At 35.6% G+C, this 27,714-nt stretch overlaps 1 protein-coding gene across 1 annotated transcript in view; it reads left to right on the forward strand.

The window, feature by feature from the left end:
• Positions 1 to 22,577, forward strand: part of 39d1 (enterophilin-1) — a 130,818-nt gene extending 108,241 nt beyond the window's left edge. The window contains 10 exon segments of the mRNA NM_001173114.1: positions 1,468 to 1,488; positions 1,800 to 1,820; positions 4,873 to 4,893; positions 6,669 to 6,689; positions 7,000 to 7,020; positions 13,937 to 13,957; positions 14,684 to 14,710; positions 18,585 to 18,611; positions 21,563 to 21,589; positions 21,790 to 22,577. Coding sequence (NP_001166585.1) covers positions 1,468 to 1,488; positions 1,800 to 1,820; positions 4,873 to 4,893; positions 6,669 to 6,689; positions 7,000 to 7,020; positions 13,937 to 13,957; positions 14,684 to 14,710; positions 18,585 to 18,611; positions 21,563 to 21,589; positions 21,790 to 22,325 — 743 coding nt within the window. The 3' untranslated portion in view covers positions 22,326 to 22,577.
• The last annotated feature ends 5,137 nt before the right edge of the window (positions 22,578 to 27,714 follow it).

The following is a 27,714-nucleotide window of genomic DNA, read 5'->3' on the forward strand; positions in this document are numbered from 1 at the left end:
TTGACTTCCTCTTATAAGGATATTACCAATAGAACCACAATTTTATCAATAACTAACATGTGAAGGAATCGTTCAAATTCAAGGTTTACCATAAATAAACCATTGCCTCTAGGACTTCACTTGTTTTAAATTTTTGGAATTTAATTTTTCAAATGACAAACTTTTCTGTAACTACTTGTTCAGGAATTAAAATATATTTTAGAGGTAACCATGAAGATATTTCAAAATCACATGTCTACATATTACACAACTCAAGTAAGGCCAGTTCTTCACTGTCTGAGTTGACCCTGTCATATTTCATTTCATGATCACGTGTACAGATTTGTGGCTTTAAATGAGGTGAAAGCCATTGTGAGCTGAGACATGCCCTCTATAGCACACATTTAGTGACTTCCAGTACACTTCAGGGCTTTGCCCCTCACATGCTTGTAGCTCCCAAGCGGGAGACAGTGCACTCAGGGCATCATGAGCAGTCAGGTCTGCTTCCCCACACTTAACTCAGAGTTTCAAGTCACTTTTCTGCTTTGTCTATGGAATCTTCTGCTCTGCTTACCACACATCAAGGACACTACAAAGTATGTGACATTTTGTGACTGCCTACTTTCGCATATATAGAATTTTCCACATTTGACAAGTTGTAATGTGTGGCAGTACTTCATTTTTCTATGTAAATACCATTGTACTGGATGATAAGCTGCAATTGTTTTTAGCCATTTACCTATGGACTTAGGGATTCTTCCCAATTTGGGCTCCTGTAAATACTGTTTTTGTTGACATTCTTGTACAATTCCGTGCTTCAGGCTCGCTTTGACATTTAAAGGAGCCTACACTGGGAATGGAAATGTTGGGGTATATCAATTTCACTGAAAATTTGCCTTTAAAATGCCAGTATTTTTTAGACTCCCATAAAGAATTAGATGCACCCTGACACTGTAATGATAAGTAACATAATTCAGGTTATGCATCACACCGCTTCTCCTACATGCAATCGCCATATAATTTCAAACGCAAAAGAAAGGTACACAATAGGAAAGAGAGAGACAGGGAAAATAGCACTACTTCACATTTCCACTGAGCATATACACAATTTAAATTTTGCTACACTGTTTCCAACAATTCCTCCCCATTTTTTTTTTTTTTATAAATTCTCATTAGTGCTTTGGGTAGTGTTTCCCTACAGCCAAGGTCTACCTCTCTCTAATCCTGTCCCTGTGCCTTGAGGGTCCTGAACAAAAAGAAATAAATAAATGGCAAATTGATGTGAGACTCTCTTTGCTTTAACTTCTAACTATGGAGCAAGCAGCTCTGATAATCATCCAATGTGTCCTGCCTCTAATCTCATGTTACCCTTCCAAGCATAGCTACTAACTATCTCCTGAGCACTGCAGAGCACTCAATGTGTATCAGCGATATTAGAATCATTTTTGTTTCTATTTGATTGTGAGTTTGTTATGTTTTAATTTTCAGAACAACTCAGAAAATGGAAAGGTAAACTTTAATAATATTATATGTACTAATTACAATCTTGCTACAGTTATTTGTAATCATTTTGTAATCCTTCCTTCTTGATGTTTTTGAAAAAGGATCTGTTAGTGATTTTGATACATTCATAGTTGTAAAAATCCGTGAATCATCTTGTTTCTCCCTATGTCACTCTCACTCTATGATGTACTATCTCATTCACTATCTTTATTTTCTAATACTTCCGTTGATTTATTTTTATAAATGTGCTAGTTTTTGATCATTTGTTATTGCATATATACAAAATTTCACTTATTCCATCAATATATGTTTTGCAGAAAGACTTCAAACAGAAAGTGGTGAGTTTCAATGGTTCATCCAGTTTGATTAAAGATACTAAAAATGAGAATCAAATTGTAAGCAATACTAAAGGAGCAAAAGGTATCCTCATTTTATAGGTCATAGAGTAAATAGAGTAGTGTCTCTTGTGCAGCTGTACTACTAATTATCCATTTTGCTTAAATTTGACCTATATTTAAGATTTTTTACTTTTAATTACAACTGCCATTTTTTTCTAAACACTTGTTCAGAAAAATGAAAGGTATGTCAAACAGAAGTAGACAGTTTTATCTTCATAAACATAAAAATTAAGAAATTTACACACAACGGTTCTCCATTCCATGGAAGAATCACTATTTTCAGTTGAAGAGCACTTCTATTGACTAGCTATGTTTACTGAGGTAAATTTCATACAGAATGAAAATACTCCTGTGAAGTGTGCATTCGCTTGACACGTTGCACATTCAAAGTGCTGTATAGTGCTTCACATACCTCCCTGAGAGTCAGTATGCAAAACTGACTCCAGCTCACAAAAAGACATTTATGGTTGTTTAGAGAAACCCTTTACTGCTCTGTCTCTGGCAATTTACCTACTTGGGTTTCCTCATTACTCTGTCAGGCTGTGAACATCTGAGTCAGGCTTCTTGCCTGTGTACATAGTTATCCAAATTCATCTGGTTGTAACTTGCATCACTACTTGCCATTTTTTCATGGCAGAGTAGCTTTCAGCAAGTACATCTAAGTCTGAATACCAGTGAAATATCCATGTGAAGGCCTTTCTCCATTTACTTCATGATGGACACTAGGACTTCACCAGCTTGAGGCCTCGGTGCATCCTACACACAAGAGCAGGTTTGAGTACCTGCTGTAAATTTGAAGGAGCCTATGACTGGGGATGGAATTGCCATGTCACTGTGTTTTTTTATACATATATATATATATATATATATATATATATATTTATATATCCTGAAATGTATCCTGTTTCAATGCCTCTATTTTTGAGCCAATTAAAGAAAAACAGATGCACCTTGAATCCAAACACTCAAGTGAAGTAAAAATGACTCAGAAGCGTAAATATCATATCATTTATCTCATATAAGAATCTAACTACATATACCCAGTTCTAAAGGAAAGACAGACAATCAGAAACAAAAAGATAGGTTAATAGCACTATTTCATTTTACCACTCAGGAAGTACAATATGTGACTTGTTTACATTGTCACAGGACTCTTACATGTTTCTGTTTATCCAGAAGGGCCACTTTAGTACCTCTCAGATGGTGTATTACTCCCTCGATTTGCATCTTCAAAGTCACAAGAGACACTGGGCACCTTTTTATGGGCCTGTCCATTTTTCCCTCTTCTTGGCAGAAACATCCATCCTCTGCCCCTCTTTATGTTCTGAAAGGAACTGTTATTTTTTGTCATTAAGATCAAAGTGTACATTTTTATTTACAGCCTTTGTAAATTTGTATTACATTCAATATTTCAATTTGTCTTTTATTGCTTTATCCTCATTTACTTTTTTTAACCTCCACTCCAAAATCAAAGGTCATCAAGAAATATCACGTTGCATATTTTGCAGTGGATTTTACTCCAAAGTTATTTCAGTTTACATATTTGATATCCTTTTTTCAGTTTGAGTAAACTCTTTCAATGGAGGAAAATACTAAAGATGTGAATGAGCGGCTCATTTATACAACAGAGAATTTTTTGCCAATAGGAATTTTTCTCAGAAATGTGGTCATTTTCAGAGGACATGAACTATTTGTACATTGCAACATGGTAATGAAAGTGTCTTACTTCACACAGAGTACTTTTGATGTGGTGAATTATTTCTCTGTAAAATTAAAATATGCAAACAACCTATATTCTCTCCACTAGTATATATGTAAATAAACTCTGAAAAATTGAATGTTTAGAACTCATCGCAGTACGTTATTGAAAATCGGTAGCAAACAGAATTTTAATTTTTACTCTTTTTAAATTTATCTGATCATATGAGAGTTTCATTTTGAAGATGACAACAAATATAGAGAATGAGTGTGAGCAGACCTAAGCAGAAAAGATGCTCAAACCTTAGGAGACAGTAAATGAATGAGGTATCAGTACAAAGCAGAGAACAATTTGAGGAACATAAAAGAAAACAGGAAATAAATTGTGTCATAAAAAAAATAAAATGGCATGTTCCGCACTCATCTATGTAAACGGTGATGGGGTGTTAGTACCTCCAATAAGGTTTAGTCATGGGGCCAGTCACAGCCACTGACATGAGTTTCCCCCCAGACTTCACAGGTGCTTAATCTTACTACTCTGAAAGCTGTATAGCACACAAACTCAGCTCACTAATACTTCTTTGTAATGATTACATTGCTCAAAATCTTTCGTAGCCTGCTACTTAGAAGTGCTACAAAATCATGTCTGTCAGGGTAGCTAATCATCCTACAGTGAACCTTAATGTTTATCAGGCCACTTTCACAGACTGAGGGTGTCAAATTCTCTTGAAGGGAATATATGTCTAAATATTAATGCATCACCAACTCAAGTTAGGAATGACATGTTGGTAATGGAAGATGAAAGGCTATTTTTCAATAAACCCTGGGGTTACACAGGTGATATATAGACATAATATTTGTTATATAAAATCATCACTTGACAATAGTAGATGATGACAAGATTTATCTATCACAAAAAAGAAATATTAGAGTATGTGCCTGATTCACACTCTGCTCTCACAGACATATCAATGTCGTCACTGTTCCTTCAGGGGCCCAGCCAAAATAAATACATAAAATGGCAAAATACTGTCAGACTCCCTTTGCAAAAATTTTTAATTCGAGAACAAGAAATTGTAAAAATTAACAAGACGGATGTCGTTCCTCTAATCTCGTGGAATGCTTCCAAATGTGCTTACTAATTTAGTTTCTGAGCATGGTAGATGGCAAACATGATGCCCTTTAAAGTATTTGAATAAATCCTGGTGCAGAGGAGCATTCAAGAAGTATCAAGCACATTAGAATCACTTTGTTGATGTTTCACTGTGATTTTTGTATGTTTTTATTTTATTAGATCAACACAGAATAGAGAAGGGTGAGTTTAATAATTCTTTAAGTACAAAACACCACCTTCATACAGGTATGGATGACTATGGTTTTATCTTCATACTATTCATTACTACTTTCCATGACTTTAAGTAATTTCTCTCTATTTGAATAACAACAATGCTTTACATATTCTATCTATCATTAATTTCTTCTGTAAAACTTAGTTCACTTTCCCCCACATCTATTATTTGATCATTTTTGATTGCAGTTATAAATTACTTCACTGATTTCAGCCATATTCTTCATTAGTATGGCAAGTGTACTTAGAAGAGAAAATGATGGTTTTTTCTAATCTTGACTTCCTCTTATAAGGATATTACCAATAGAACCACAATTTTATCAATAACTAACATGTGAAGGAATCGTTCAACTTCAAGGTTTACCATAAATAATCCATTGCCTCTAGGACTTCACTTGTTTTAAATTTTTGGCATTTAATTTTTCAAATGACAAACTTTTCTGTAACTTCTTGTTCAGGAATTAAAATATATTTTAGAGGTAACCATGAAGATATTTCAAAATCACATGTCTACATATTACACAACTTAAGCAAGGTCAGTTCTTCACTGTCTGAGTTGACGCTGTCATATTTCATTTCATGATCACGTGTACAGATTTGTGGCTTTAAATGAGGTGAAAGCCATTGTGAGCTGAGACATGCCCTCTATAGCACACATTTAGTGACTTCCAGGACACTTCAGGGCTGTGCTCCTCACATGCTTGTAGCTCCCAAAGCGGGAGACAGTGCACTCAGGGCATCATGAGCAGTCAGGTCTGCTTCCCGACACTTAACTCAGCGTTTGACAGTCACTTTTCTGCTTTGTCTATGGAATCTTTTGCTCTGCTTACCACACATCTAGGACACTACAAAGTATGTGACATTTTGTGACTGCCTACTTTCACATGTATAGAATTTTACACATTTGACAAGTTGTAATGTGTGGCAGGACTTTATTTTTCTTTGTAAATACCATTGTACTGGATGATAAGCTGCAATTCTTTTTAGCAATTTACCTATGGACTTAGGGATTCTTCCCATTTTGGGTTCCTGTAAATACTGTTTTTGTTAACATTCTTGTACAATTCCGTGCTTCAGGCTCGCTTTGACATTCGAAGGAGTCCACACTGGGAATGCAAATGTTGGGGCATATCAATTTCACTGAAAATTTGCCCTAAAAATGCCAGTATTTTTTAGACTCCCATAATGAATTAGATGCACCCTGACACTGTATTGATAAGCAACATAATTCAGGTTAAGCATCACACCGATTCTCCTACATGCAATCACCATATAAGTTCAAACGCAAAAGAAAGGTACACAATAGGAAAGAGAGAGACAGAGAAAATAGCACTACTTCACATTTCCACTGAGAATATACACAATTTAAATTCTGCTGCACTGTTTCCAACAATTCCTCCCCATTTTTTTTTTTTATAAATTCTCATTAGTGCTTTGGGTAGTGTTTCCCTACAGCCAAGGTCTACCTCTCTCTAATCCTGTCCCTGTGCCTTGAGGGTCCTGAACAAAAAGAAATAAATAAATGGCAAATTGATGTGAGACTCTCTTTGCTTTAACTTCTAACTATGGAGCAAGCAGCTCTGATAATCATCCAATGTGTCCTGCCTCTAATCTCATGTTACCCTTCCAAGCATAGCTACTACTTATCTGCTGAGCACTGCAGAGCAATCAATGAGTATCAGTGATATTAGAATCATTTTTGTTTCTATTTGATTGTGAGTTTGTTATGTTTTAATTTTCAGAACAACTCAGAAACGAGAAAGGTAAAATTTAATATTATTATATGTACCAGTTACAGTCTTGCTACAGTTATTTGTAATCGTTTTGTAATCCTTCCGTCTTGATGCTATTGAAAAAGGATCTGTTTGTGATTTTGATACATTCTTAGTTGTAAAAATCCGTGAATCATCTTGTTTCTCCCTATATCACTCTCACTCTATCATGTACTATCTCATTCACTATCTTTATTTTCTAATACTTCCGTTGATTTATTTGTATAAATGTGCTAGTTTTTGATCATTTGTTATTGCATTTATGCGAAATTTCACTTATTCCATCAATGTATGTTTTCAGAAACACTTCAAACGGAACGTGGTGAGTTTCAATGGTTCATCCACTTTGATCAAAGATACTAAAAATGAGAATCAAATTGTAAGCAATACTAAAGGAGCAAAAGGTATCCTCATTTATAGGTCATAGCGCAAATAGTGTCTCTTGTGCAGCTGTACTGCTAATTATTCATTTTGCTTAAATTTGACCTATATTTAAGATTTTTTCTGTTTAATTTCAAATGCTATTTTTCTCTAAACACTTGTTCAGAAAAATGAAACGTATGTTAAACAGAAGTAGACTGTTTTATCTTCATAAACATAAAAATTAAGAAATTTACACACAACGGTTCTCCTTTCCATGGAAGAATCACTATTTTCAGTTGAAGAGCGCTTCTATTGACTAGCTATGTTTACTGACGTAAATTTCATACAGAATGAAAATACTCCTGTGAAGTGTACATTCTATTGACATGTTGCACATTCAAAGTGCTGTATAGTGCTTCACATACCTCCCTGAGAGTCAGTATGCAAAACTGATTCCAGCTCACAAAAAGACATTTATGGTTGTTCAGAGCAACCCTTTAATGCACTGTCTCTGGCAATTTACCTACTTGGGTTTCCTCATTACTCTGTCAGGCTGTGAACATCTGAGTCAGGCTTCTTGCCTGTGTACATAGTTATCCAAATTCATCAGGTTGTAACTTGCGTCACTACTTGCCATCTTGTCATGGCAGAGTAGCTTTCAGCAAGTACATCTAAGTCTGAATACCAGTGAAATATCCATGTGAAAGCCTTTCTCCATTTACCTAATGATGGACACTGGGACTTCACCAGCTTGAGACCTCGGTGCATCCTACACACAAGAGCAGGTTTGAGTACCTGCTTTAAATTTGAAGGAGCCTATGACTCGGATGGAATTGCCATGTCACTGTGTTTCTTTATATATATATATATATATATATATATATATATATATATATATGTATATATGTATATATATATATATATCCTGAAATGTATCCTGGTTCAATGGCTCTATTTTTGAGCCAATTGAAGAAAAACAGATCCACCTTGAATCCAAATACTCAAGTGAAGTAAAACTGACTCAGAAGCATAAATATCATATCATTTATCTCATATAAGAATCTTACTACATATGCCCCGTTCTAAAGAAAAGACAGACAATCAGACAACAAAGTGAAAAGTTAATAGCACTATTTCATTTTTCCAGTAAGGAAGTACAATATATGACTTGTTTACATTCTCACAGGACTCTTACATGTTTCTGTTTATCCAGAAGGGCCACTTTAGTACCTCTCAGATGGAGTATTACTCCCTCGATTTGCATCTTCCATGTCACAAGAGACACTGGGCAAATTTTTATGGGCCTGTCCATTTTTCCCTCTTCTTCGCAGAAACTTCCATCTTTTGTCCCTCTTTATGTTTCTGAAAGGAACTGTTATTTTTTGCATTAAGCTCAAAGTGTACATTTTCATTTACACACTTTGTAAATTTGTATTACATTCAATGTTTCAATTTGTCTTTTATTGCTTTGTCCTCATTTACTTTTTTAAACCTCCACTCCAAAATCAAAGGCTATCAAGAAATATCATGTTGCTTATTTTGCAGTGGATTTTACTCCAAAGTAATTTCAGTTTACATATTTGATATCCTTTTTTTCAGTTTGAGTAAACTCTTTCAATGGAGGAAAATACTAAAGATGTGAATCAGCGGCTCATTTATACAACAGAGAATTTTTTGCCAATAGGAATTTTTCTCAGAAATGTGTTCATTTTCAGAGGACATTAACTACTTGTACATTGCAAAATGGTAATGAAAATGTCTTACTTCACACAGAGGACTTTTGATGTGGTGAAATATTTCTCTGTAAAATTAAAATATACAAACAACCTATATTCTCTCCACTAGTATATATTTAAATAAACTCTGAAAAATTAAATATTTAGAACACATCGCAGTACGTTATTGAAAATCGGTAGCAAACAGAATTTTAATTTTTACTCTTTTTAAACTTATCTGATCATATGAGAGTATCATTTTGAAGATGACAACAAACATAGAGAATGAGTGTGAGTAGACGTAAGCAGAAAAGATGCTGAAAACTTATAGGAGTCAGTAAATGAATGAGGTATCAGTACAAAGCAGAGAAAAATTTGAGGAACATAAAAGAAAAGAGGAAATAAATTGTGTCATAAAAAAATAAAATGGCATGTTCCGCACTCATCTATGTAAACGGTGATGGGGTGTTAGTACCTCCAGTAAGGTTTAGTCATGGGGCCAGTCACAGCCACTGACATGAGTTTCCTCCCCGGACTGCACAGGTGCTTAATCTTACTACTCTGAAAGCTGTATAGCACACAAAACTCAGCTCACTAATACTTCTTTGTAATGATTACATTGCTCAAAATCTTTCGTAGCCTGCTACTTAGAAGTGCTACAAAATCATTTCCGTCAGGTTAGCTAATCATCCTACAGTGAACCTTAATGTTTATCAGGCCACTTTCACAGACTGAGTGCGTCAAATTCTCTTGAAGGGAATATATGTCCAAATATTAATGCATCACCAACTCAAGTTAGGAAAGACATGCTCGTAATGGAAGATGAAAGGCTATTTTTCAATAAACCCTTGAGTTACACAGGTGATATATAGACAAAATATTTGTTATATAAAATCATCACTTGACAATAGTAGATGATGACAAGATTCATCTAACACAAAAAAGAAATATTAGAGTATGTGCCTGGTTCACACTCTGCTCTCACAGACATATCGATGTCGTCACTGTTCCTTCAGGGGCCCAGCCAAAATAAATACATAAAATGGCAAAATACTGTCAGACTCCCATTGCAGAAATTTTTAATTCGAGAACAAGAAATTGTAAAAATTAACAAGACGGGTGTCGTTCCTCTAATCTCGTGGTATGCTTCTAAATGTACTTACTAATTTAGATTCTGAGCATGGTAGATGGTAAACACAATGCCCTTTAAAGCATTTGAATAAATCCTGGTGCAGAGGAGCATTCAAGAAGTATCAAGCACATTAGAATCACTTTGTTGATGTTTCACTGTGATTTTTGTATGTTTTTATTTTATTGGATCAACACAGAATAGAGAAGGGTGAGTTTAATAATTCTTTAAGTACAAAACACCACCTTCATACAGGTATGGATGACTATGGTTTTATCTTTATACTATTCATTACTACTTTCTATGACTTTTAGTAATTTTTCTCTATTTGAATAACAACAATGCTTTGCATATTCTATCTATCATTAATTCTTCTGTAAAACTTAGTTCACTTTTCCCCACATCTATTATTTGATCATTTTTGATTGCAGTTATAAATCACTTCACTGATTTCAGCCATATTCTTCATTAGAATGGCAAGTGTACTTAGAAGAGAAAATGATGGTTTTTTCTAATCTTGACTTCCTCTTATAAGGATATTACCAATAGAACCACAAATTTATCAATAACTAACATGTGAAGGAATCGTTCAAATTCAAGGTTTAACATAAATAAACCATTGCCTCTAGGACTTCATTTGTTTTAAATTTTTGGCATTTGATTTTTCAAATGCCAAGCTTTTCTGTAACTACTTGTTCAGGAATTAAAATATATTTTGGAGGTAACCATGAAGATATTCAAAATCACATGTCTACATATTACACAACTTAAGCAAGGCCAGTTCTTCACTGTCTGAGTTGACGCTGTCATATTTCATTTCATGATCACGTGTACAGATTTGTGGCTTTAAATGAGGTGAAAGCCATTGTGAGCTGAGGCATGCCCTCTATAGCACACATTTAGTGACTTCCAGTACACTTCAGGGCTTTGCCCCTCACATGCTTGTAGCTCCCAAAGCGGGAGACAGTGCACTCAGGGCATCATGAGCAGTCAGGTCTGCTTCCCGACACTTAACTCAGCGTTTGACAGTCACTTTTCTGCTTTGTCTATGGAATCTTCTGCTCTGCTTACCACACATCAAGGACACTACAAAGTATGTGACATTTTGTGACTGCCTACTTTCATATATATAGAGTTTTCCACATTTGACAAGTTTTAATGTGTGGCAATACTTCATTTTTCTATGTAAATACCATTGTACTGGATGATAAACTGCAATTGTTTTTAGCCAATTACCTATGGACTTAGGGATTCTTCCCATTTTGGGCTCCTGTAAATACTGGTTTTGTTGACATTCCTGTACAATTCTGTGCTTCAGGCTTGCTTTGACATTTAAAGGAGCCCACACTGGGAATGGAAATGTTGGGGTATATCAATTTCACTGAAAATTTGCCCTTAAAATGCCAGTATTTTTTAGACTCCCATAAAGAATTAGATGCACCCTGACACTGTAATGATAAGTAACATAATTCAGGTTAAGCATCACATCGATTCTCCCACATGCAATCGCCATATAAGTTCAAACGCAAAAGAAAGGTACACAATAGGAAAGAGAGAGACAGAGAAAATAGCACTACTTCACATTTCCACTGAGAATATACACAATTTAAATTTTGCTACACTGTTTCCAACAATTCCTCCCCATTTTTTTTTTATAAATTCTCATTAGTGCTTTGGGTAGTGTTTCCCTACAGCCAAGGTCTACCTCTCTCTAATCCTGTCCCAGTGCCTTGAGGGTCCTGAACAAAAAGAAGTAAATAAATGGCAACTCAGAATAGAGAATGGTGGGTTTTAGTAACATTTTATGTACAAAATACAACCGTCCTACATGTATGCATGATTACTTTCTTACCTTTCTACTATTCATTACTAATTTATACAACTATCAATTTGTAATTTTTATCTAAACTAACAACAAGAATCCTTTAAATATTTTATCTATCTTTCTCTTCTCTTAAAGTTAAGTCACTTTTCCCCATATCTATTATTTGATCATTTTGATTGCATTTACAATTACTTCACTGATTTCAGCAATATTCTTCATTTGTTTTGCAAGTAAACTTAAAATGTAAAATGGTAAGGTTCTAGTCTTGATCTGCTCTCACAAGGATATCACCCATAGAGCCATATTTTTAGCAGCAACAAAGATGTAAATGATATCTTCATCTTCAAGGTTTAGACTAAGTAAAGCATTCCCTCTAGCACACTTCTACTACTCAGTTTGCTTTTTTCTTTCATTTAATCTGTTTTCAAATTGTTTCCTGTTTGCTTTTTCAAATGTCAAATTTTTCTGTAACTACTTGTTCAGGAAAATAAAAGATACTTTAGACTTCATAGGAAGATATTTCACCATCACATGTGTACAAATTATGGAACTTAAGCAAGGCCAGTTCTTGACTGACTGATTTGATGTGGTCTTATTTCATGATTGATTGATTTTACTGATTAGTTGCTTTAATTGAAGTAAAAGCCATAATGAGTTGACACCACCCCTCTATAGCTCACATTCAGTGATTTCCAGTACACGTCAGAGCTGTGCTACTCTCACCTGCTTGTAGCTTCTAGAACAGCTGCTGGTGCACTAAGGGATCTGCTCTGCGTCCCCACACTCAGTCTTTGACAATCACTGTTCTGATTTTTCTCTATGGATTTATCCTCTCTGGTTACCTCACATCTACGACCCTACAGTGTATATGACATTTTGTGGCTGCCTACTACCAACTGTGCAGGCTTTTTCACATTCACCGTATTGTATTATGTGTCAGTTCTTTATTTTTATTTTGTGACTAATATTCCAATGGATGAATATGCACAATTTTTATTAACCATTTAGCTATGCACTTAGGGATTCTTTCAGATTTGGCCTACTGCGAATACTGTTTACATGGATATTCCTGTATAAGTGAACCTACCGCAGTCCTTGCACCTCTGTCTTCTAAATAGTGAAATTACAGGCTTGTTCCAACACACCAACTATCAATGATTTTATACTATATTTTATTATCCTTCTGTTTCCTTGTAATTCTTCTATATTTTTTATTTCTCAGATCAATTTAAGTAAAAGGATAGTAAACTTTAATAACACTTGATGTACAAAATATAATCTTATCTTTATACCTACTTGATTTTTGCATTCTTCCTTTCTCCTTATTGCAAATATTTCTGCAATTTTTATGGTTTCCAACTAATAAAAACCCATTAGTCAATCCTGTTCTCCTCCTTTTATGCCATCTCCACTTCTTCCTTCTTTTTTTCTTCCTTCTGAACCTCATATTTTCCAACAAGTTAATTCACCTATTACATGTACCTTTCCGTTTCTGTATTGCACTACACCATAGCTCTGTCCAGGACATTAAATATGGACTCCTTCTTTGGGCTCTTAGATGAATGAACTTTTGGTAAGATAATGAGACTCATTGCACTTCCCTTGCCCAGCACATCATTCTGAAAGTAATTTAAGAGCTGTCCTTGGGTGGGTCCCTGGAGTAGAAGGCCACCCACCCACTGTGCCTCGGGGTAAAACCACGGGCTGCTGTCCCTTGAAGAAGGACCATGGCACTGGGTTGCGGTTTCCCCTTTAGATTTTAACAGACCTGCACGCCAGTGCTCTCCTCTCCCTTCTTCAATCAGAGGAGCAACACTGCACATGACCCAGATAGCACTCAACGGAGTAGTTTGCTAAATGTTTTAGCAAATGCCTAGTTTATGGAAAATAATGAAAAACTGTAACTAGAGTTGCACTGGTGTCGTATGACAGGGCAGTAGCATAAATATAAGTGTTCTAATTTAAGCACAAAAAAAATACTTCATGGGAGAATTTGATCATTCACTCCTTAAATTTCAGCTGAAAAATTATTCCTGTATACTTGTTGTTTTTTCTTTCCTTTACTTTGTTCAAGAAGTGTTCAAAGTAAATATAGTGATATTAAAAATCTTAATAAACTAACCCATGTAATTTTACACAATCCTATCAAGCAAGGGATTTCTTCATTCTCTGATGTTAAAACTGAGTTTTCACATTTGTTTTTCAGACAAGCTGCGACAGGAAATTGGTAATTTTATTCTTCCAAATAAAATATTTATAAATTTCTCTCATCTCTAAAGGAATCTCTTGTTTCACTTCATCTTTCATCTTTATGCTTCTATGTTATGGTGTGTGATCAGATGCTCCCCACCCCAGTCTCATGCAATCATGGAGGAAGCTGAATCTAGCATTTGTGACTGTTTCAGTTGTCTAATTTTAAGATAGGTTGTGTGAGTGCCTTACTCGCTCAGGGGCAGGGAAGCAGCATACAATGCAAGGGAAGGAAGGAGGCTGCTTTCCCTCTTTTGCATGTTGGCTCTTGTTGTTTGCTGCCACCATGAAAGGCTGTCTCTCATGCATGCCACCCTGCCTTAAAGGCAGCTCAGTATGGGCTTAAATTTCCAAAAACCTGTCAGACAAATAAACCTTTTCTTGCTTGATTTTGGGTGTCATATATTTTGTCTCAGCAATGAGAGAAAAAAACCAAGAAATTACCTGAATACATTTTGAAATTCAAGTTGCCACTCTATAATAGTTAAAATGCTAGAAATAAGTTGCCTGTTTATCTTGATGAAATGTGTAATATTATAAGATTCAGCTTGATTTTCTTCCATGAGAATCAATATTAGAAAGCAGCAATGACGGGCAGTGTTACACTAATAATGACTGTAATGAGTCTTAGAGGAATGCAGGTCTTTTTTATGTGTCTTTATCTCATTAAGAGGCTCAAACTTATGTGCTCATCTCCTTTCAGATGACAGGAAAGCTCAGTTCGAGAATGGTAAGTAACTCAGAAATTCTTGCACAGTTCCAATGCGATAAATAATAAGATGTCTTAATCTCTCCTAACCTAGGTGCAGAAAATCAGGCCTAAGATAATATTGCCTGAAATCACTGTGTGGGAATGAAGGATGAAATACAAGGAATTCAGTTTTTTCTGGTTTGGAATATTTTAATGTGCTTAGGAAAGTACTTTTATGCACATTTTGTACATTTTTTTCACTTCTATTCCCACTGATTTTTCTCTCTTTAAATATGTGTCTCAACCTCTGTTCTTTACCCTTATTCTAATTCTTGTCTTTTTATTCTTATGTCTTCCCCTCTTCCTCCCTTTCTGATGTTTCCTTCTTTCTTTCTCCTGTCTTATTTCCATTTTTCTTCTATTTTTCCTTTTTCCATTTTCATTTTTCAAACTCTCCATATTTCTTTCCACATTGTTTGGCATTTTTTCTTGCCTTGAAATTTCCTTTCTTTGCTAGTTTATAGCTTATGTTTTTGTCAATATTTGAATTTCTCTCTTCACTAAAAGGAAAATATTATTAAGATGAGAAAAGGAATTATTGTAAAAAAAGATGAATAACTATTGTGAGGAAGAATACAGACACAAATAAAAAAGGCAGCTGAATAGTTACAGAATAACAAGGATAAAATAAAAAGACCAAGATTCATTCATGATAAAAAAATTTACAGAGAGCAGCAGTCATGGACAAAAAGAGAACCAACAAGTCAATATACCTTTTTCCATGATCCAGGAGCACCTGTGGGCCAGGAAAAGAACCAAGAAATTACCCAATGCTCTTATGAGCCAGCACTAGAAAGTGAACCAAAAAGTCAGCCCACCCCTCCCACAAGCCAGCAGTAGATGTCCACTGGGAAGAAAACCAAGAAATCAGCCAACCCTCTCCATGAGCCAAAGCAGCCATGGGGGCTGGGGAGAGAAGCAAGAAGTCAGTCCTTGCCGTCCTATGATCCAGTCAGTGCATGAGCCAGGGAGACAAAAAAACTACTCCCCATCCCAGTGTAGACAATCATCTCATTTGGAGGAATAGGCTGGAATGATAACATCTTAAGTTGAAAAGCAATGTAGTGATTCTGTTGATTGATTGGCTTTGAAGGCCTGGGAGCAGTAATCTAAGCATCTGTTCAAGGGTTTAAAAGATGCAATAGAGAAATAATGAGGGACTCCTTTTGTCTTGTTTTTGAAATCCAGCACTGTTCTCACTGTTTAATTTTTTTCCATTTTATACTTTTATTTTATTCCATTCAAATTAAAAATAAATAAATGAATAAATTTTAAAATACCCTACAGACTATCAGAATGGGTGATTTTATCTCAGTCTGATAAAAGCCATCTATAACAAACCAACAGTAAACTACACACTAAATGGTCAAAAGCAGAAAGCTTTTACTCTAAAATCAGGACCAAAACAAGGATGTTCACTATCACCCCTCCTCTTCAATATTGTTCTGGAAACATTAGCCAGAGCAATTAGACAAGAGAGAAAAATAAAAGGAATAAGGATAGGAAAGGAGGAAGCACTATTATCATTATTCACAGATGACATGATGTTCTACATAGAAAACCCAAAAACTCCAGCAAATAATGAAATTCAGTTATGTAGCTGGATACAAAGTGAACCCTGAAAAATCAATAATGCTCCTGTTTCACAAAAAACAAATTCATTGATATAGAAATAATGGAAACAAAACACTTCACAATAGCATCCAATTGAAATACTTCATCCAAAATGAAATACTTAGGAATCAATGTAATGAAATATAATTTGTACATATTGAAAATTACAATACTCTGAAAAAGAAAATCAAAGAGAAAAGTGGAAAATAGAAAGCTTTCCCTTGTTCATAGATAGGAAGAAAGAACGTAGTGAAAATGGTCCTACTCCCTAAATAATTGTACAGATTTATACAATCCTGTTCAAAACACCCCTAGCATACCTCATAGCATTATAGAAAATATCCCTAATATTTGCTTGAATCCAAAGAGATTTAGAATAGAAAATCTGATTCTGTGCAACAAAGGTAAAGCAGTAGGCACCATAACTCCTGACTTAAAATTATACCACAAAACTACTGTGATGATATTATAATTCAAAACTACTGGGAAAAGCAAACCTAAGTATCAGTGGAACAGATTAGAAGATGCACACACAAGCGCAAGAAACTCAGCCATCTTATATTTCACAAAGGGCTGAACATATTCACTGGAAGAAAGATAGTCTCTTTAAGAAATGGTCCTTCAGGGGCTGGGGATTTAGCTCAGCGGCATAAGCACCTGCCTTGAAAGCAGGCAGTCGTGAGTTCGATCCCTGGTACCGGTAAAAAAAAAAAAAAAAAAAAAAAAGAAATGGTCCTTCAAACACTGGCTGTTTACATACCAATACTAAAACTAGACCTGTATCTATCACCATGCACTAAACTAAAGTCAAAATGGATCAAAACTCTAAATGGCAGTTATGGACCAAGAAGAGAACCAGAAGTCAAGCCACTCTTACCATGAGCCAGGAGTACTTTTGGGCCAGGAAAAGAACTGAGAAGTCACACGACACTTCTAGTGAGCCAAATCTACTGAAAGAGAAATCAGGTAGCAATCTTGAAGACATAGGTATAGGCAGAGACTTCATTAAAAAAACAAACAAACAAACAAACAAAAAACAACAAAAAAAACTGCACTGGAAATACTTCAAAGAACCAGCAACAGGGGTCTTGTCTTATTAAAAAGCTTTTTCACATCAAAAGTACTCATCAACAACATAAAATAACAACACAGAGAATGGCAAAAATTTTAGCCAACTTTGAAGTGCTTAGACAAAGCACTTCGATTTAGAACACATAAAGAATTTAAAAACAAACAAACAAACAAAAAAACCAAAAATGGGCATTTGAGAATGAATGCATCTTCTTAGATGAAGAAATAGAAATGGAAAATAAATACATGAACAAATGTTCAGCATCATTAGTCATTTGAGCGATGCAAATTAAAACATTGAGATACATCTCACTCGAGAAATAATGGCTACTATCAAGGCATCAATCAATACCAAAAGCTGGATGGGCAGTGGGGGAAAATTAACACTTCTCCACTCTTGTTAGGTGTGCAGGCTGATGCACCCACTGTGGATTTCAGTGTGGCAATTCCTCAAAAGTAGGATTAGATGTCCCATTCTCTGTAGCTATTTCATGGTACCTTCCTGGAAGATTTAAAAATATCATACCACAGCAATATATGTGCAGGCATGTTTATAGCAGCACGGTCTGTAATAGCTAAATTTAGAAGCATCCCAAATGCCCAATAACTGAGGAATGGATAAAAAGGATGCGAAATCTTTATATAATGGAGTACTACTTGACAATAAAGAAGCACTGATTTAAGACTTTTACATGTAAATGAAGGTACCCTGAGATGATATTCGTAAGTGAGGTAAATCAGATTCACAAGTGTAAGCATCATATTGTCTTCCCAGTGTGGGAAAAGGAAATAGTTAATAAGGTCTATAATGTACAACAGTTAATGTGAAAAGGGAAGAAATGCTTCACAAGGAAAAAGGAAACATTATGGTGGAAAGATAAAAGAATGATGGGAAAGGGGAAAAATTCAGTTCATCTGTATAATAGTGTCTTTCAGTTTAATGAAATGGAAGGTTCTGTGGTGTTGTCAATTAGAGAATGCGTGTATTATTTGATGCCCGTATCTTGTACACGGAGTAATTACTTTAAGGATAACAGTATGTAATGTATTACCTTTTGCTACTCTAGTATTATTTTATGTTTTGCATAATATAGAATATAAATAAGAGGAAATGATATGACAAGAACCAGAAAAATAAACGATGTCTCCTCATTTTGTACACTTTCAGGCTGGCAGAATTCATATTTGTTCCCTGGTGAGTAACTTTGTCTTTGATAATTACCCTTGATCCAAAGGCATAAAATTATGTAAGACAGCATACTATGAAATGCAGAGCGAAATTTATACTATCTAACTTCTGTTCCAAAAAGCCTTAACAAGTACAATAACTTTCTAAATATTTTGGGTTTTTCTCACCTCTTTCTCCTGACACGTAAAAGTAAATAAAAATAGATACTAAGAAATGAATACAAAATTTTGTTTACTCTGTTGAATCTACCTTCTCTACAAATTCAATAGGTGTTAATTTCCCCTACTTAACAGTGATTGTACCATATTTTTCTTTATTTTAGTGTCCTTTAATCATATTTATGATTTTTGCTTTGAGGTTTGTGTTTGTTAATCCCAATTGTGAGTCCCATTTCAAACGGTTACTACTGAGGCTTCTCTTCCTGGGTATTTTGCATGCTTTCCTGTCCTGTGCATGCCTTATATTATTTGGTTGCAAATGAACTAATACAGAATACAGATTCCAATTTTGTTCCTCCCATGGAGACAGCTAATGCTATGGATGTTTTAGGTTTGTTTAACAACTTGCAGAGATTAAATTCACATTCTGTCTCTCAATTAATGTGTGACTAGGTCTCTGCTCAGCATTATTCACTACATTCTTTAACTGGCCTTTATAGGTCTCATCCACAGCTCAGAAATCGTAGGCATAAAAGCACTTTGAGCAAATAACATTTTCTCAGTGGTTCAATGACATTGTATTTGCTTTAGAAATCCCTTCCAATTTCAAGCAGTTATGTAGATTTCCTCACATTTCACTATGTGCATACTTGGTGTCAAATATGCAACCAAGGATGGTTAAATAGACAAGCACTAATTTTTCATACTGAACATATGTGTAAAATTGTGTATTTGGAGCCTCCAAGGGAACAGGGATCTATCAAAGCTCACCAAGGTGTACAGTGGTTATATTGTAGCACTCAGGAATATTTATCAGTCACTTGCCCAACCCCGCACATAACGTGATAATAGTGGCAAAGAGAGCCAACCACGAATTCTTGAAACTGTTTCTGGAGGGCTCCATTCCTGCAGGTTTGCTTTTAACAGATTCCTAGGGCATCAAATTTTTAGAACTCTATCTCTAGCAGTTTAAACCCTTTAGCAACTACATTACTGAAATCCATGGTTTGCTGTGACCTTGTAGAGTCAGCACCAGGCACTTAGGACTGTAGCAGGACCTACCATCCAGAGTAGCAGCATTTACTGTGAAGCATCACACTTTTCCTACAGTAGTGTTTCTGAGTTTCTTGTGTGACTTTCTAAATTTCTTGAACTCTAAAATGCTCATCTTTGAAAAACTAATTCTCTTAGTCTTTTGAGGAAATAACTGGGCATGCTAAGTCAGCTTGCTCCAAGTTTTATAGGCATCCAGTTAGTGTCATGTATCAACACTGACATCCAAAGTTCCAATACAGACACATTTGCCTAGCTGATTTATGTTCTTTCATATCCCACTGTACAGGTGCTGTCATTATGGCTGTAAAATCTATCATCTCAATTTGTTGTATCCCTTAAGTAACTATATACATTGACCAAATTACAGCATTCATTTCTTTGTTTCATCTCTGTCTCTTATTATGATTGGTCTATAAAGAGTTGGCAAAAATTCTGTATGAAGAAGCAGATAAGGAGTATTTTAAGGATTATGTGCTTAATTGTCCCTGTCACAACTAGTCAATTCTATGCCTGATGCTTGAAAAGAGCCATAGGCAATAAATGAATGAATTGCTGTGACATGTTCTGGCAAAATTCTATTTACAGAAAGAGATTTGGAACTGATTTTGGCTTCTTGTTCATAACATAACTCCTAGAGTAAAATTTTATACAGCCTGAAAATCACTCAACTATAGAGATGTCTAATTGAGTTCATATTTTTTATCAAGTGAATAATTATGTTACATGTAATTTATCTTCAATAGTGGACCATTACACCCTCACTGAATGGCATCATGTCCAAGTACTGATGCTTTCACATGCAGACCTTCCAAGCCTCTTGCACACAGCACTGCATTTAGTGAGCAACAATGTGATTCCCTAAAACCTCTTTCTAGATAAACAATGCGACACTGCCACATGATCTGCTTTCCACATCACACATACAGCTTTAACAAGATTTCTTTGCTGCCTGTCATGGACGACTGTATATGCAGACAGCCTTCTCTGCTTTCCTACTCCTGTTGCCTAAACTCCATCAAGTCTACAAATTGGAAGCAATCAATACAGGACTTTAGTCTAAGCCTGCATATCTAAATCCTGAGGCACTGTTAATTATTTTTGTAAAACATGGACTGATTTTACTCAGTAGGGAGTTAATCACAGTTGTCAGGTGCAAGTATGGGGTATTCTGCACTCATACAAATTATAATCTAAATACCCTGAATATTCCTGGAAACTCTTCAGAATGGTGCCTTTAATACTAGGAGTTGTTAATACACTAGTCTTCTACACTCTCCAATTTACTTACAGCCTTTCCTACCAGGGGTAAGACACTGTTTTAGTAAGAGCAAGAATGGAGAAACTCTCCTGGTTTACTCTCAGGTGTGGAAATTGTACGGTGACCACTGTGCATAGTTCATCGGCCACATTGGGATAGTTCTCCCACATAAATGTATGAGGAAGCTGATGGCAGAATGTGTGATTTCATTATTTCTCAGGAAGAGAGTAACTATATCAAGTAACTATATCCTAATCTATATCTGAAATCTACACCACAGGACATACAAATCAGAGCTATTAATTTCTATATGAACATTTAATGATGGACAAAGGAAAACACATTTCAAACAAGAGGTGCGGAATAAGTTTGAGAAATTACCAAACAGGAAAACAAACAAAAGAAAATATTTTAAAAGAAAAAAAATTTGTCGTGTGAGAAATTGAAATGCAATTTCTAATAATATATATTTTTGCTCTTTTCAGACTGGAGGAAGAAATACTACCAAGCTGGTGAGTCTGACCATCCAAGAGTGACTACACTCCTCAGGCTCTGCACAGTCTCAGGGGAGCTCTTACTATGGGACAGATGACAGGAGCCTTGGGGCAGTATATTCTCCTCACTGCCCCCAGACATCTCAGGTTTTAAAGCCATCCTAATTACAAGATCACTCCAGTCTTCTGAGAGATTAAAAGGCTGGTCTCCTTTGCAGCAAATGTGACTCTGGACCCATACACAGCCCATCCTGCCCTCATCTTGTCTGAAGAAAGACGAGTTTCTATGGGGGAGAAACCTCAAGATCTTCCTAGGAGCCAGATGAGATTTGAATCCCTTCCCTGCGTGTTGGGTAAACAGTCCTTCAGCTCAGAGAGGCACTTCTGGGAGGTGAAGGTCAACAGCTGTACAGGTTGGGACCTGGGAATCTGTCGGAGTAACGTGATGAGGAAGGAGAGGACTTACATAAAACCTGAGGATGGCTTCTGGGCCATTAGATTTTATAACCATGAGTACTGGGCACTCACCTCTCCAAAGACTCAACTCACTCTAAAAAAGCCCCCTGGCAAGGTCTGCATTTTCTTAGACTTTGAGGATCAACGTATCTCCTTCTACAACATGACAGACAACAGCCACATCTACACCTTTTCTCAAGGTGCTTTTTATGGATCCCTGAGACCTTTCTTCAGGCTTTGGTCCAAGGATTCAGGACATCTGGATATCTGTCCACTCCCTAAGGAGCCGGAAGCTTAATGTTGACCCTAACTCTCCCCTCACTGTGGTTGTGCATACATAATATCCCCTAAAGATTAGTGAGGGCTGAAACATTGGTCATGGCATGGATGTTCCTATACTACAGCACATTGTTTTACTCAGTCTTTCCATTGCTCTTCCAATCATTTAATTTCCCTTATAAATTGTTATCAAATATTATGTTGCAGTGTAACGCAATTGTTGCTTATGCTCTGATTAATACAAATATATAAATAAGCATGTAAATCAAAACATGCACGTATTGTAATCAAATCCTTATTACAGAGTTACACAGGGAAATGTGCACTGCCTATCCCAGGTCAGGTTCTCAAATATTTTACAATCCTAGCAATAAAATTGATTAAATCCTATTGTGTATTTTGGGTTATCTGATCTGGTTATGAAATGACACACATAAAAATCAAATTACAGGGGCTAGAGGTTTAGCTCAGCGGCATAAGAGCCTGCCTTGCAAGCAGGCAGTCATGAGTTCAATCTCCAGTAACGATAAAAAGGAAAAAGACAAAAAAAATCAAATTACAATGTTTCAAATAGCAAAACAATCAAAGTGTTCTCAGTTGTCCAAAATACTATCACATTCAGGAATAAACAAGTGTGCCAGTCTCATTCCTTAGACTCCTGTGTGGGAATTATGCCTGTAATATATTCTTACACCATCACCCCCTTCTTTATCCTCTGACACAGTTATTCTGTACTGGGTTTTCATCACAGTTTATTTTGGAGGGCACTTTCTTAACATATGTGACAAATTTTCCTGCATTTAACATCGGTATGATCTTCAATTAATGGTTTGATTTCTATAGCCACTGTACATAAGATATGTATGGTTCCATTAGACAAATAAAATTTCCCATGCTGTTCCTTTGTGATCAGATTCTCCCACACACTCATCATGGATACAACTGACTAACTTTATAATTCTACAGTTTTGTATTTTGCAGGAGGTCCCATTAGTATTCACCTAATGTGTAATATTTTGAAGAGGGTTGCTTTCCTTCTGTGTAATTCTCTACAGGTCCATACATAATAACATATATAGAATTTAGTTATTCACTGAGTAGAGTTACATAGAATAAATTTACTATTATTTGTTTATTCCTTCATGATATACACTGGTGCTAATTCAGTTTGGAGTGGTTATGAATAGTACAGGCATAAGTATTCAGGTAAATATTTTATATGAACATTTTTTTCATTTTTGTGGTATATAGATACTTGGAGTTGTGGTTTATAACTTTATACATTCATAGGGCTGTATCTTGGGTGCTTGCTGGATCATGGGTATATGACACTTATTGATGGATGCTTCCCCGATGGGTATGCAGCTGGGAGTGATGTTGGGAATTGAAGCCTGGGGGAAAGAGATGAATCACTATGCATCCTACCTGAAAGGGTATGTATCCCTCCTCTTCCATTTATTCCTCCTTGCTTCCATGTCACAGAACTGTCTCCTCTCCCATACCCCAACTGCTATCTGGGATGCCTTGGAGCCAACCAACCTGTTGAACTAAATTAAACCTTTTCTTCTGCCTCTCTGTTGCTCTCTCTCTCTCTCTCTCTCTCTCTCTCTCTCTTTCTTTCTCTCTCTCTTTGTAGTGGGAATCAAAGTCAGCACCTTGTGCTTTCTGGCAGGTGCTTGTGCCACTAAGATATACCCCTAATCCTATCTTTTCTTACTTAACTCCTAGTTCTTGGGTACTTGATCTCAGCATGTGAAAGAAACTAAGACACTTTATCATACTCTAAGAGTAGACTCAACATTAATAGAAACCACCATAGTCTTCCATAAGAACCATACCATTGTACATTCCCTCTACAAAAATATGTTTCAAATTCTGCACATATTTACTGGCCTTTAATATTATCAGAACTATTTGTAGTTTTCCTTTTTTATTGCTTCAATCATATCTATTAATATTTTTCCTAAGCATTATGGCATATAATCTATCTGAGGATTCATCAGGGTGAGTACTTGGAATCAAAACATTTTATTTTTCTTTTCTTTTTTTTTAAATTTTATTTAAGAAGAAAAAAAGCAGAGAAAGGGTACAAGTTATACAGATTTACAGAAAAAAATAAACAGTGGGAAATCACTAGTTAATGGATTACATATTGCATCCTAGAAATAATTGTTCAAGTCACAAAATTAAAGCTTGTAAAGTGGACATTCCAACAGTGAGACTGCAAACAGTTCCGTTCAATGATTCAATAAAACTCAGTGATATCATTTTCTATCTTATACACTTAAATATACATGCAGTTATATCGTTTAGAGCACTTTCTTTTCCTCTCTTTTGTACAATGACAATTACACATTTTGGGTTTTGTTGCTCCCACAGTTCTTATTACTTTTTTGGAAGGGAGTAGAACCAAATGTGACCTAACAGAACAGAGTCAATCAAATCAAAAGGGTGGACATAATAGATAATGTAAAAACATAATACAAGGTGATCAATAATGGTTACCATAATGCCTCCCACTATCTCTAATAGAATTGCCTATATCATCAGTCACAATAAAATTGAACAAAACAGTAAAGAACAAAACTGACAAAACCAAAACATTGGAGACATTATAGGTCTTCAAAAGTAGATAAAAGTCAATGAGAATGGGTGTCATAATGAATCTCACTATCTTCACCAGGTTCGAAACTTTAGGCAACAGCTGTGAAGATAGTGAGATTCATTTTATTTTTCTTTAAGGCTCACATTCATGAAGGTGTATCTATAGGTCTAAGGAATGGAATTCCTTTTAACTGTACAGCTCAAAACATTTGGTACAGTAATCTTGGAAGAACACTATTCCAGTCAAGATGCATACTGAAATCACCTAAATATGTTTGCTCATGTCATTCTGGGTCAATCTTAACATTACTAAAGAGGGATGACTATATACCTGCTGTTTATCACTATTAATAGATGTCAATTATAGTTTATAATTCTCTATACTTTATGGTTTAAATCAAATCACCCTTTTCAAAGACATGATGATGAGTTTTTAAAGGCCAGAATTGAAGTGCTCTGATTTCAAATGAGAATGCTCCACATAATGGGCTTATATCCAGGGTTTCTGGAAGGTGACTTAATTGTAGAGCAGCCATACCACATTGCTGTTAGATCATAGGGCCATGTATAAAGAAGCAGATCACAGAGAGCTTAACATGAATGAGTATATTTCCTCCCCGGTTTCTCTAGTCTCTCTTCTCCCTGGCTGTCATGATCTAAGCAACTTACTTCCTTCCTGAATCCACCCAAGCATAGACTGAAAAAGAAAGCCAAATGAAACCGCTCCTTTAAATTTCAGGTTTGGGTAGTCAGTCCCCAGTAATGAGGAAAGAGAGTATACCAGGCATGAAAACACAGCTACATAAAAGGAATAAGCTCTGCTGTTCTCTATCATGGTAGGAAGAATATAATTCAGAGCTTCTTAAGTACTTAATGAAGATCTGGAAGAGAATGCAAAAGCTGCAAACAGAGAAAAACTATTTCTATTTGAAAAGTACATTATTTTTACATATGTTGAAATGTAACACTGGACCCCATCAATTATTGACTAAACAAAATCACAACTAAAATTTGAGGGACTGAGGTGAATGAGAACAAGAAGTCACAATGAAGAAAGCCCTCCCTGCCAATCAGCACTATGTGCGAGCCACTGGGTGATAGGCCAGAACCCAGCATTTTCCCATGAGTCATTGCACCACTGTAGGTAAGAGAACAAGTCACCAAGAAGCAAGCCCTCCCTGAAAATTGGTGCCATGCGATGACAGCTTGAGGGAAAGCCAGATGCTAGACCATTCCAGCATGTGGGCTGGGAAACAAAAAGAGCCAAATCTCATCTCTCCTCTGTTATAAGCAACCTACTGATCTGGAGAAACACAGGCTGCAATGATAGCTATTGAGGTAAAGTGCAACTTATGCACTTTTATTTTTTAATTTTGTTTTAAAGAGGGTAAAATTCAACACAATACAACAGAACAAAACAGAACAGAAGAAAGCAGTTTAAGACATATAAATTTCAAAGCAAGACAATCAGAGTTCTTCACTATCATATTGTCTCTTTTCTTCCAAATAGTTAACCATAACTTCAAATAGAGAGAATTCACATCAAACAACATAGTATATAAGTGATCTGAACAAGATGAGGATGGTGTTTTAGGTATTCAAGATCAGACAACAGGGAAGTCAACAATGGCTGTCATTGTGTCACTCATTCTCTTCCAAATAGCTGTCCATATCTTCATGTGTGTTAAAATTAAGCAAAACAAAACAGACTAAAATCATTCTGAACAATAATAATAATAGTATTGCTGGATTTCACACCATGATGCTATGGGATCAGCCCTGGGTACCTTACTGTCTCTTTTTCATCAAAGTAGTTGTTTGTTTCATCATGCATTATATGATCAGTTCTCATAAACTCTTTATAGGTTCTATGCATACATGAATCTCTGCATGTATTTCTATTTTTCTGTATTAAAGGGAGAAACAAAACAAAGCAAGACAAAACAAAACATATTCCTATAAAACCATGAAACAAAATGTCATATAAAATCACAGTACAAAGTTTTCTACAATGGTTACTGTGTTGTCTCTTGTTATCTTCAATAGAATTGTCCATATGATAAAGCATAGTCTAATTGATATAACAGTACATAAAAATATTAATAAAAAGAAAACATTGTAGATAGTATAAAACTTCAAAAGCAGGGAATAATGAGACCAGAATGGGTATCCTAGTGAATCTTGTCATCTTCAATGTAGGTGTCTATACACTCAGACTTGATACTATCAATCATAACAGATTTGAAGAAAATCTGTTGATACCAAACAGCAATATAATAAACCAGATTCAAATAAGATCAGTCATGTTAAAACAGTATAAGTTACACAGGGCTTTAGATTAAGTTAATAGGAAATTAAAGGATGATTACCATACTACATCCTGATATTTTTGGGATAGCTGTTTGTGCCCTCGTGTAAGCAGACAAACTGGAACAGAATATAATTTATTTAAACAGAACGGTGAGAGGAACATGGGTTTTAAAACCTGATACACTGTTAACATACCCTGCCTTCTTTTTTTAGGCTTTTCCTCTCCTTTCACTTCCCCAGGATGTACTGTGCATTTTAGGTCCCAACAACTCCCTCAGTTTTTAGATTGGGGGACAACCTGCTATTTACCTAAGTGCTACCAAACCTTCTAAATCCTGGACTTGGTCTCAAGTTGTATTCCTTTACCTACAACTGTCTGTCTTTCCAAGATATCTGCATGTGCTTATTGAGTTGCACCTATCACTCTCTGGTTCCCTGTGACATAGAGCATTGTTTTCTCATATTTGATTTTCAGTCCATAAAACCTTTATGAT

This window comes from Cavia porcellus, unplaced genomic scaffold, assembly GCF_034190915.1.
Source record: "Cavia porcellus strain 051 isolate PalLab524CR breed Dunkin Hartley unplaced genomic scaffold, mCavPor4.1 scaffold_28, whole genome shotgun sequence".
NCBI classification, from domain to species: Eukaryota; Metazoa; Chordata; class Mammalia; order Rodentia; family Caviidae; genus Cavia; species Cavia porcellus.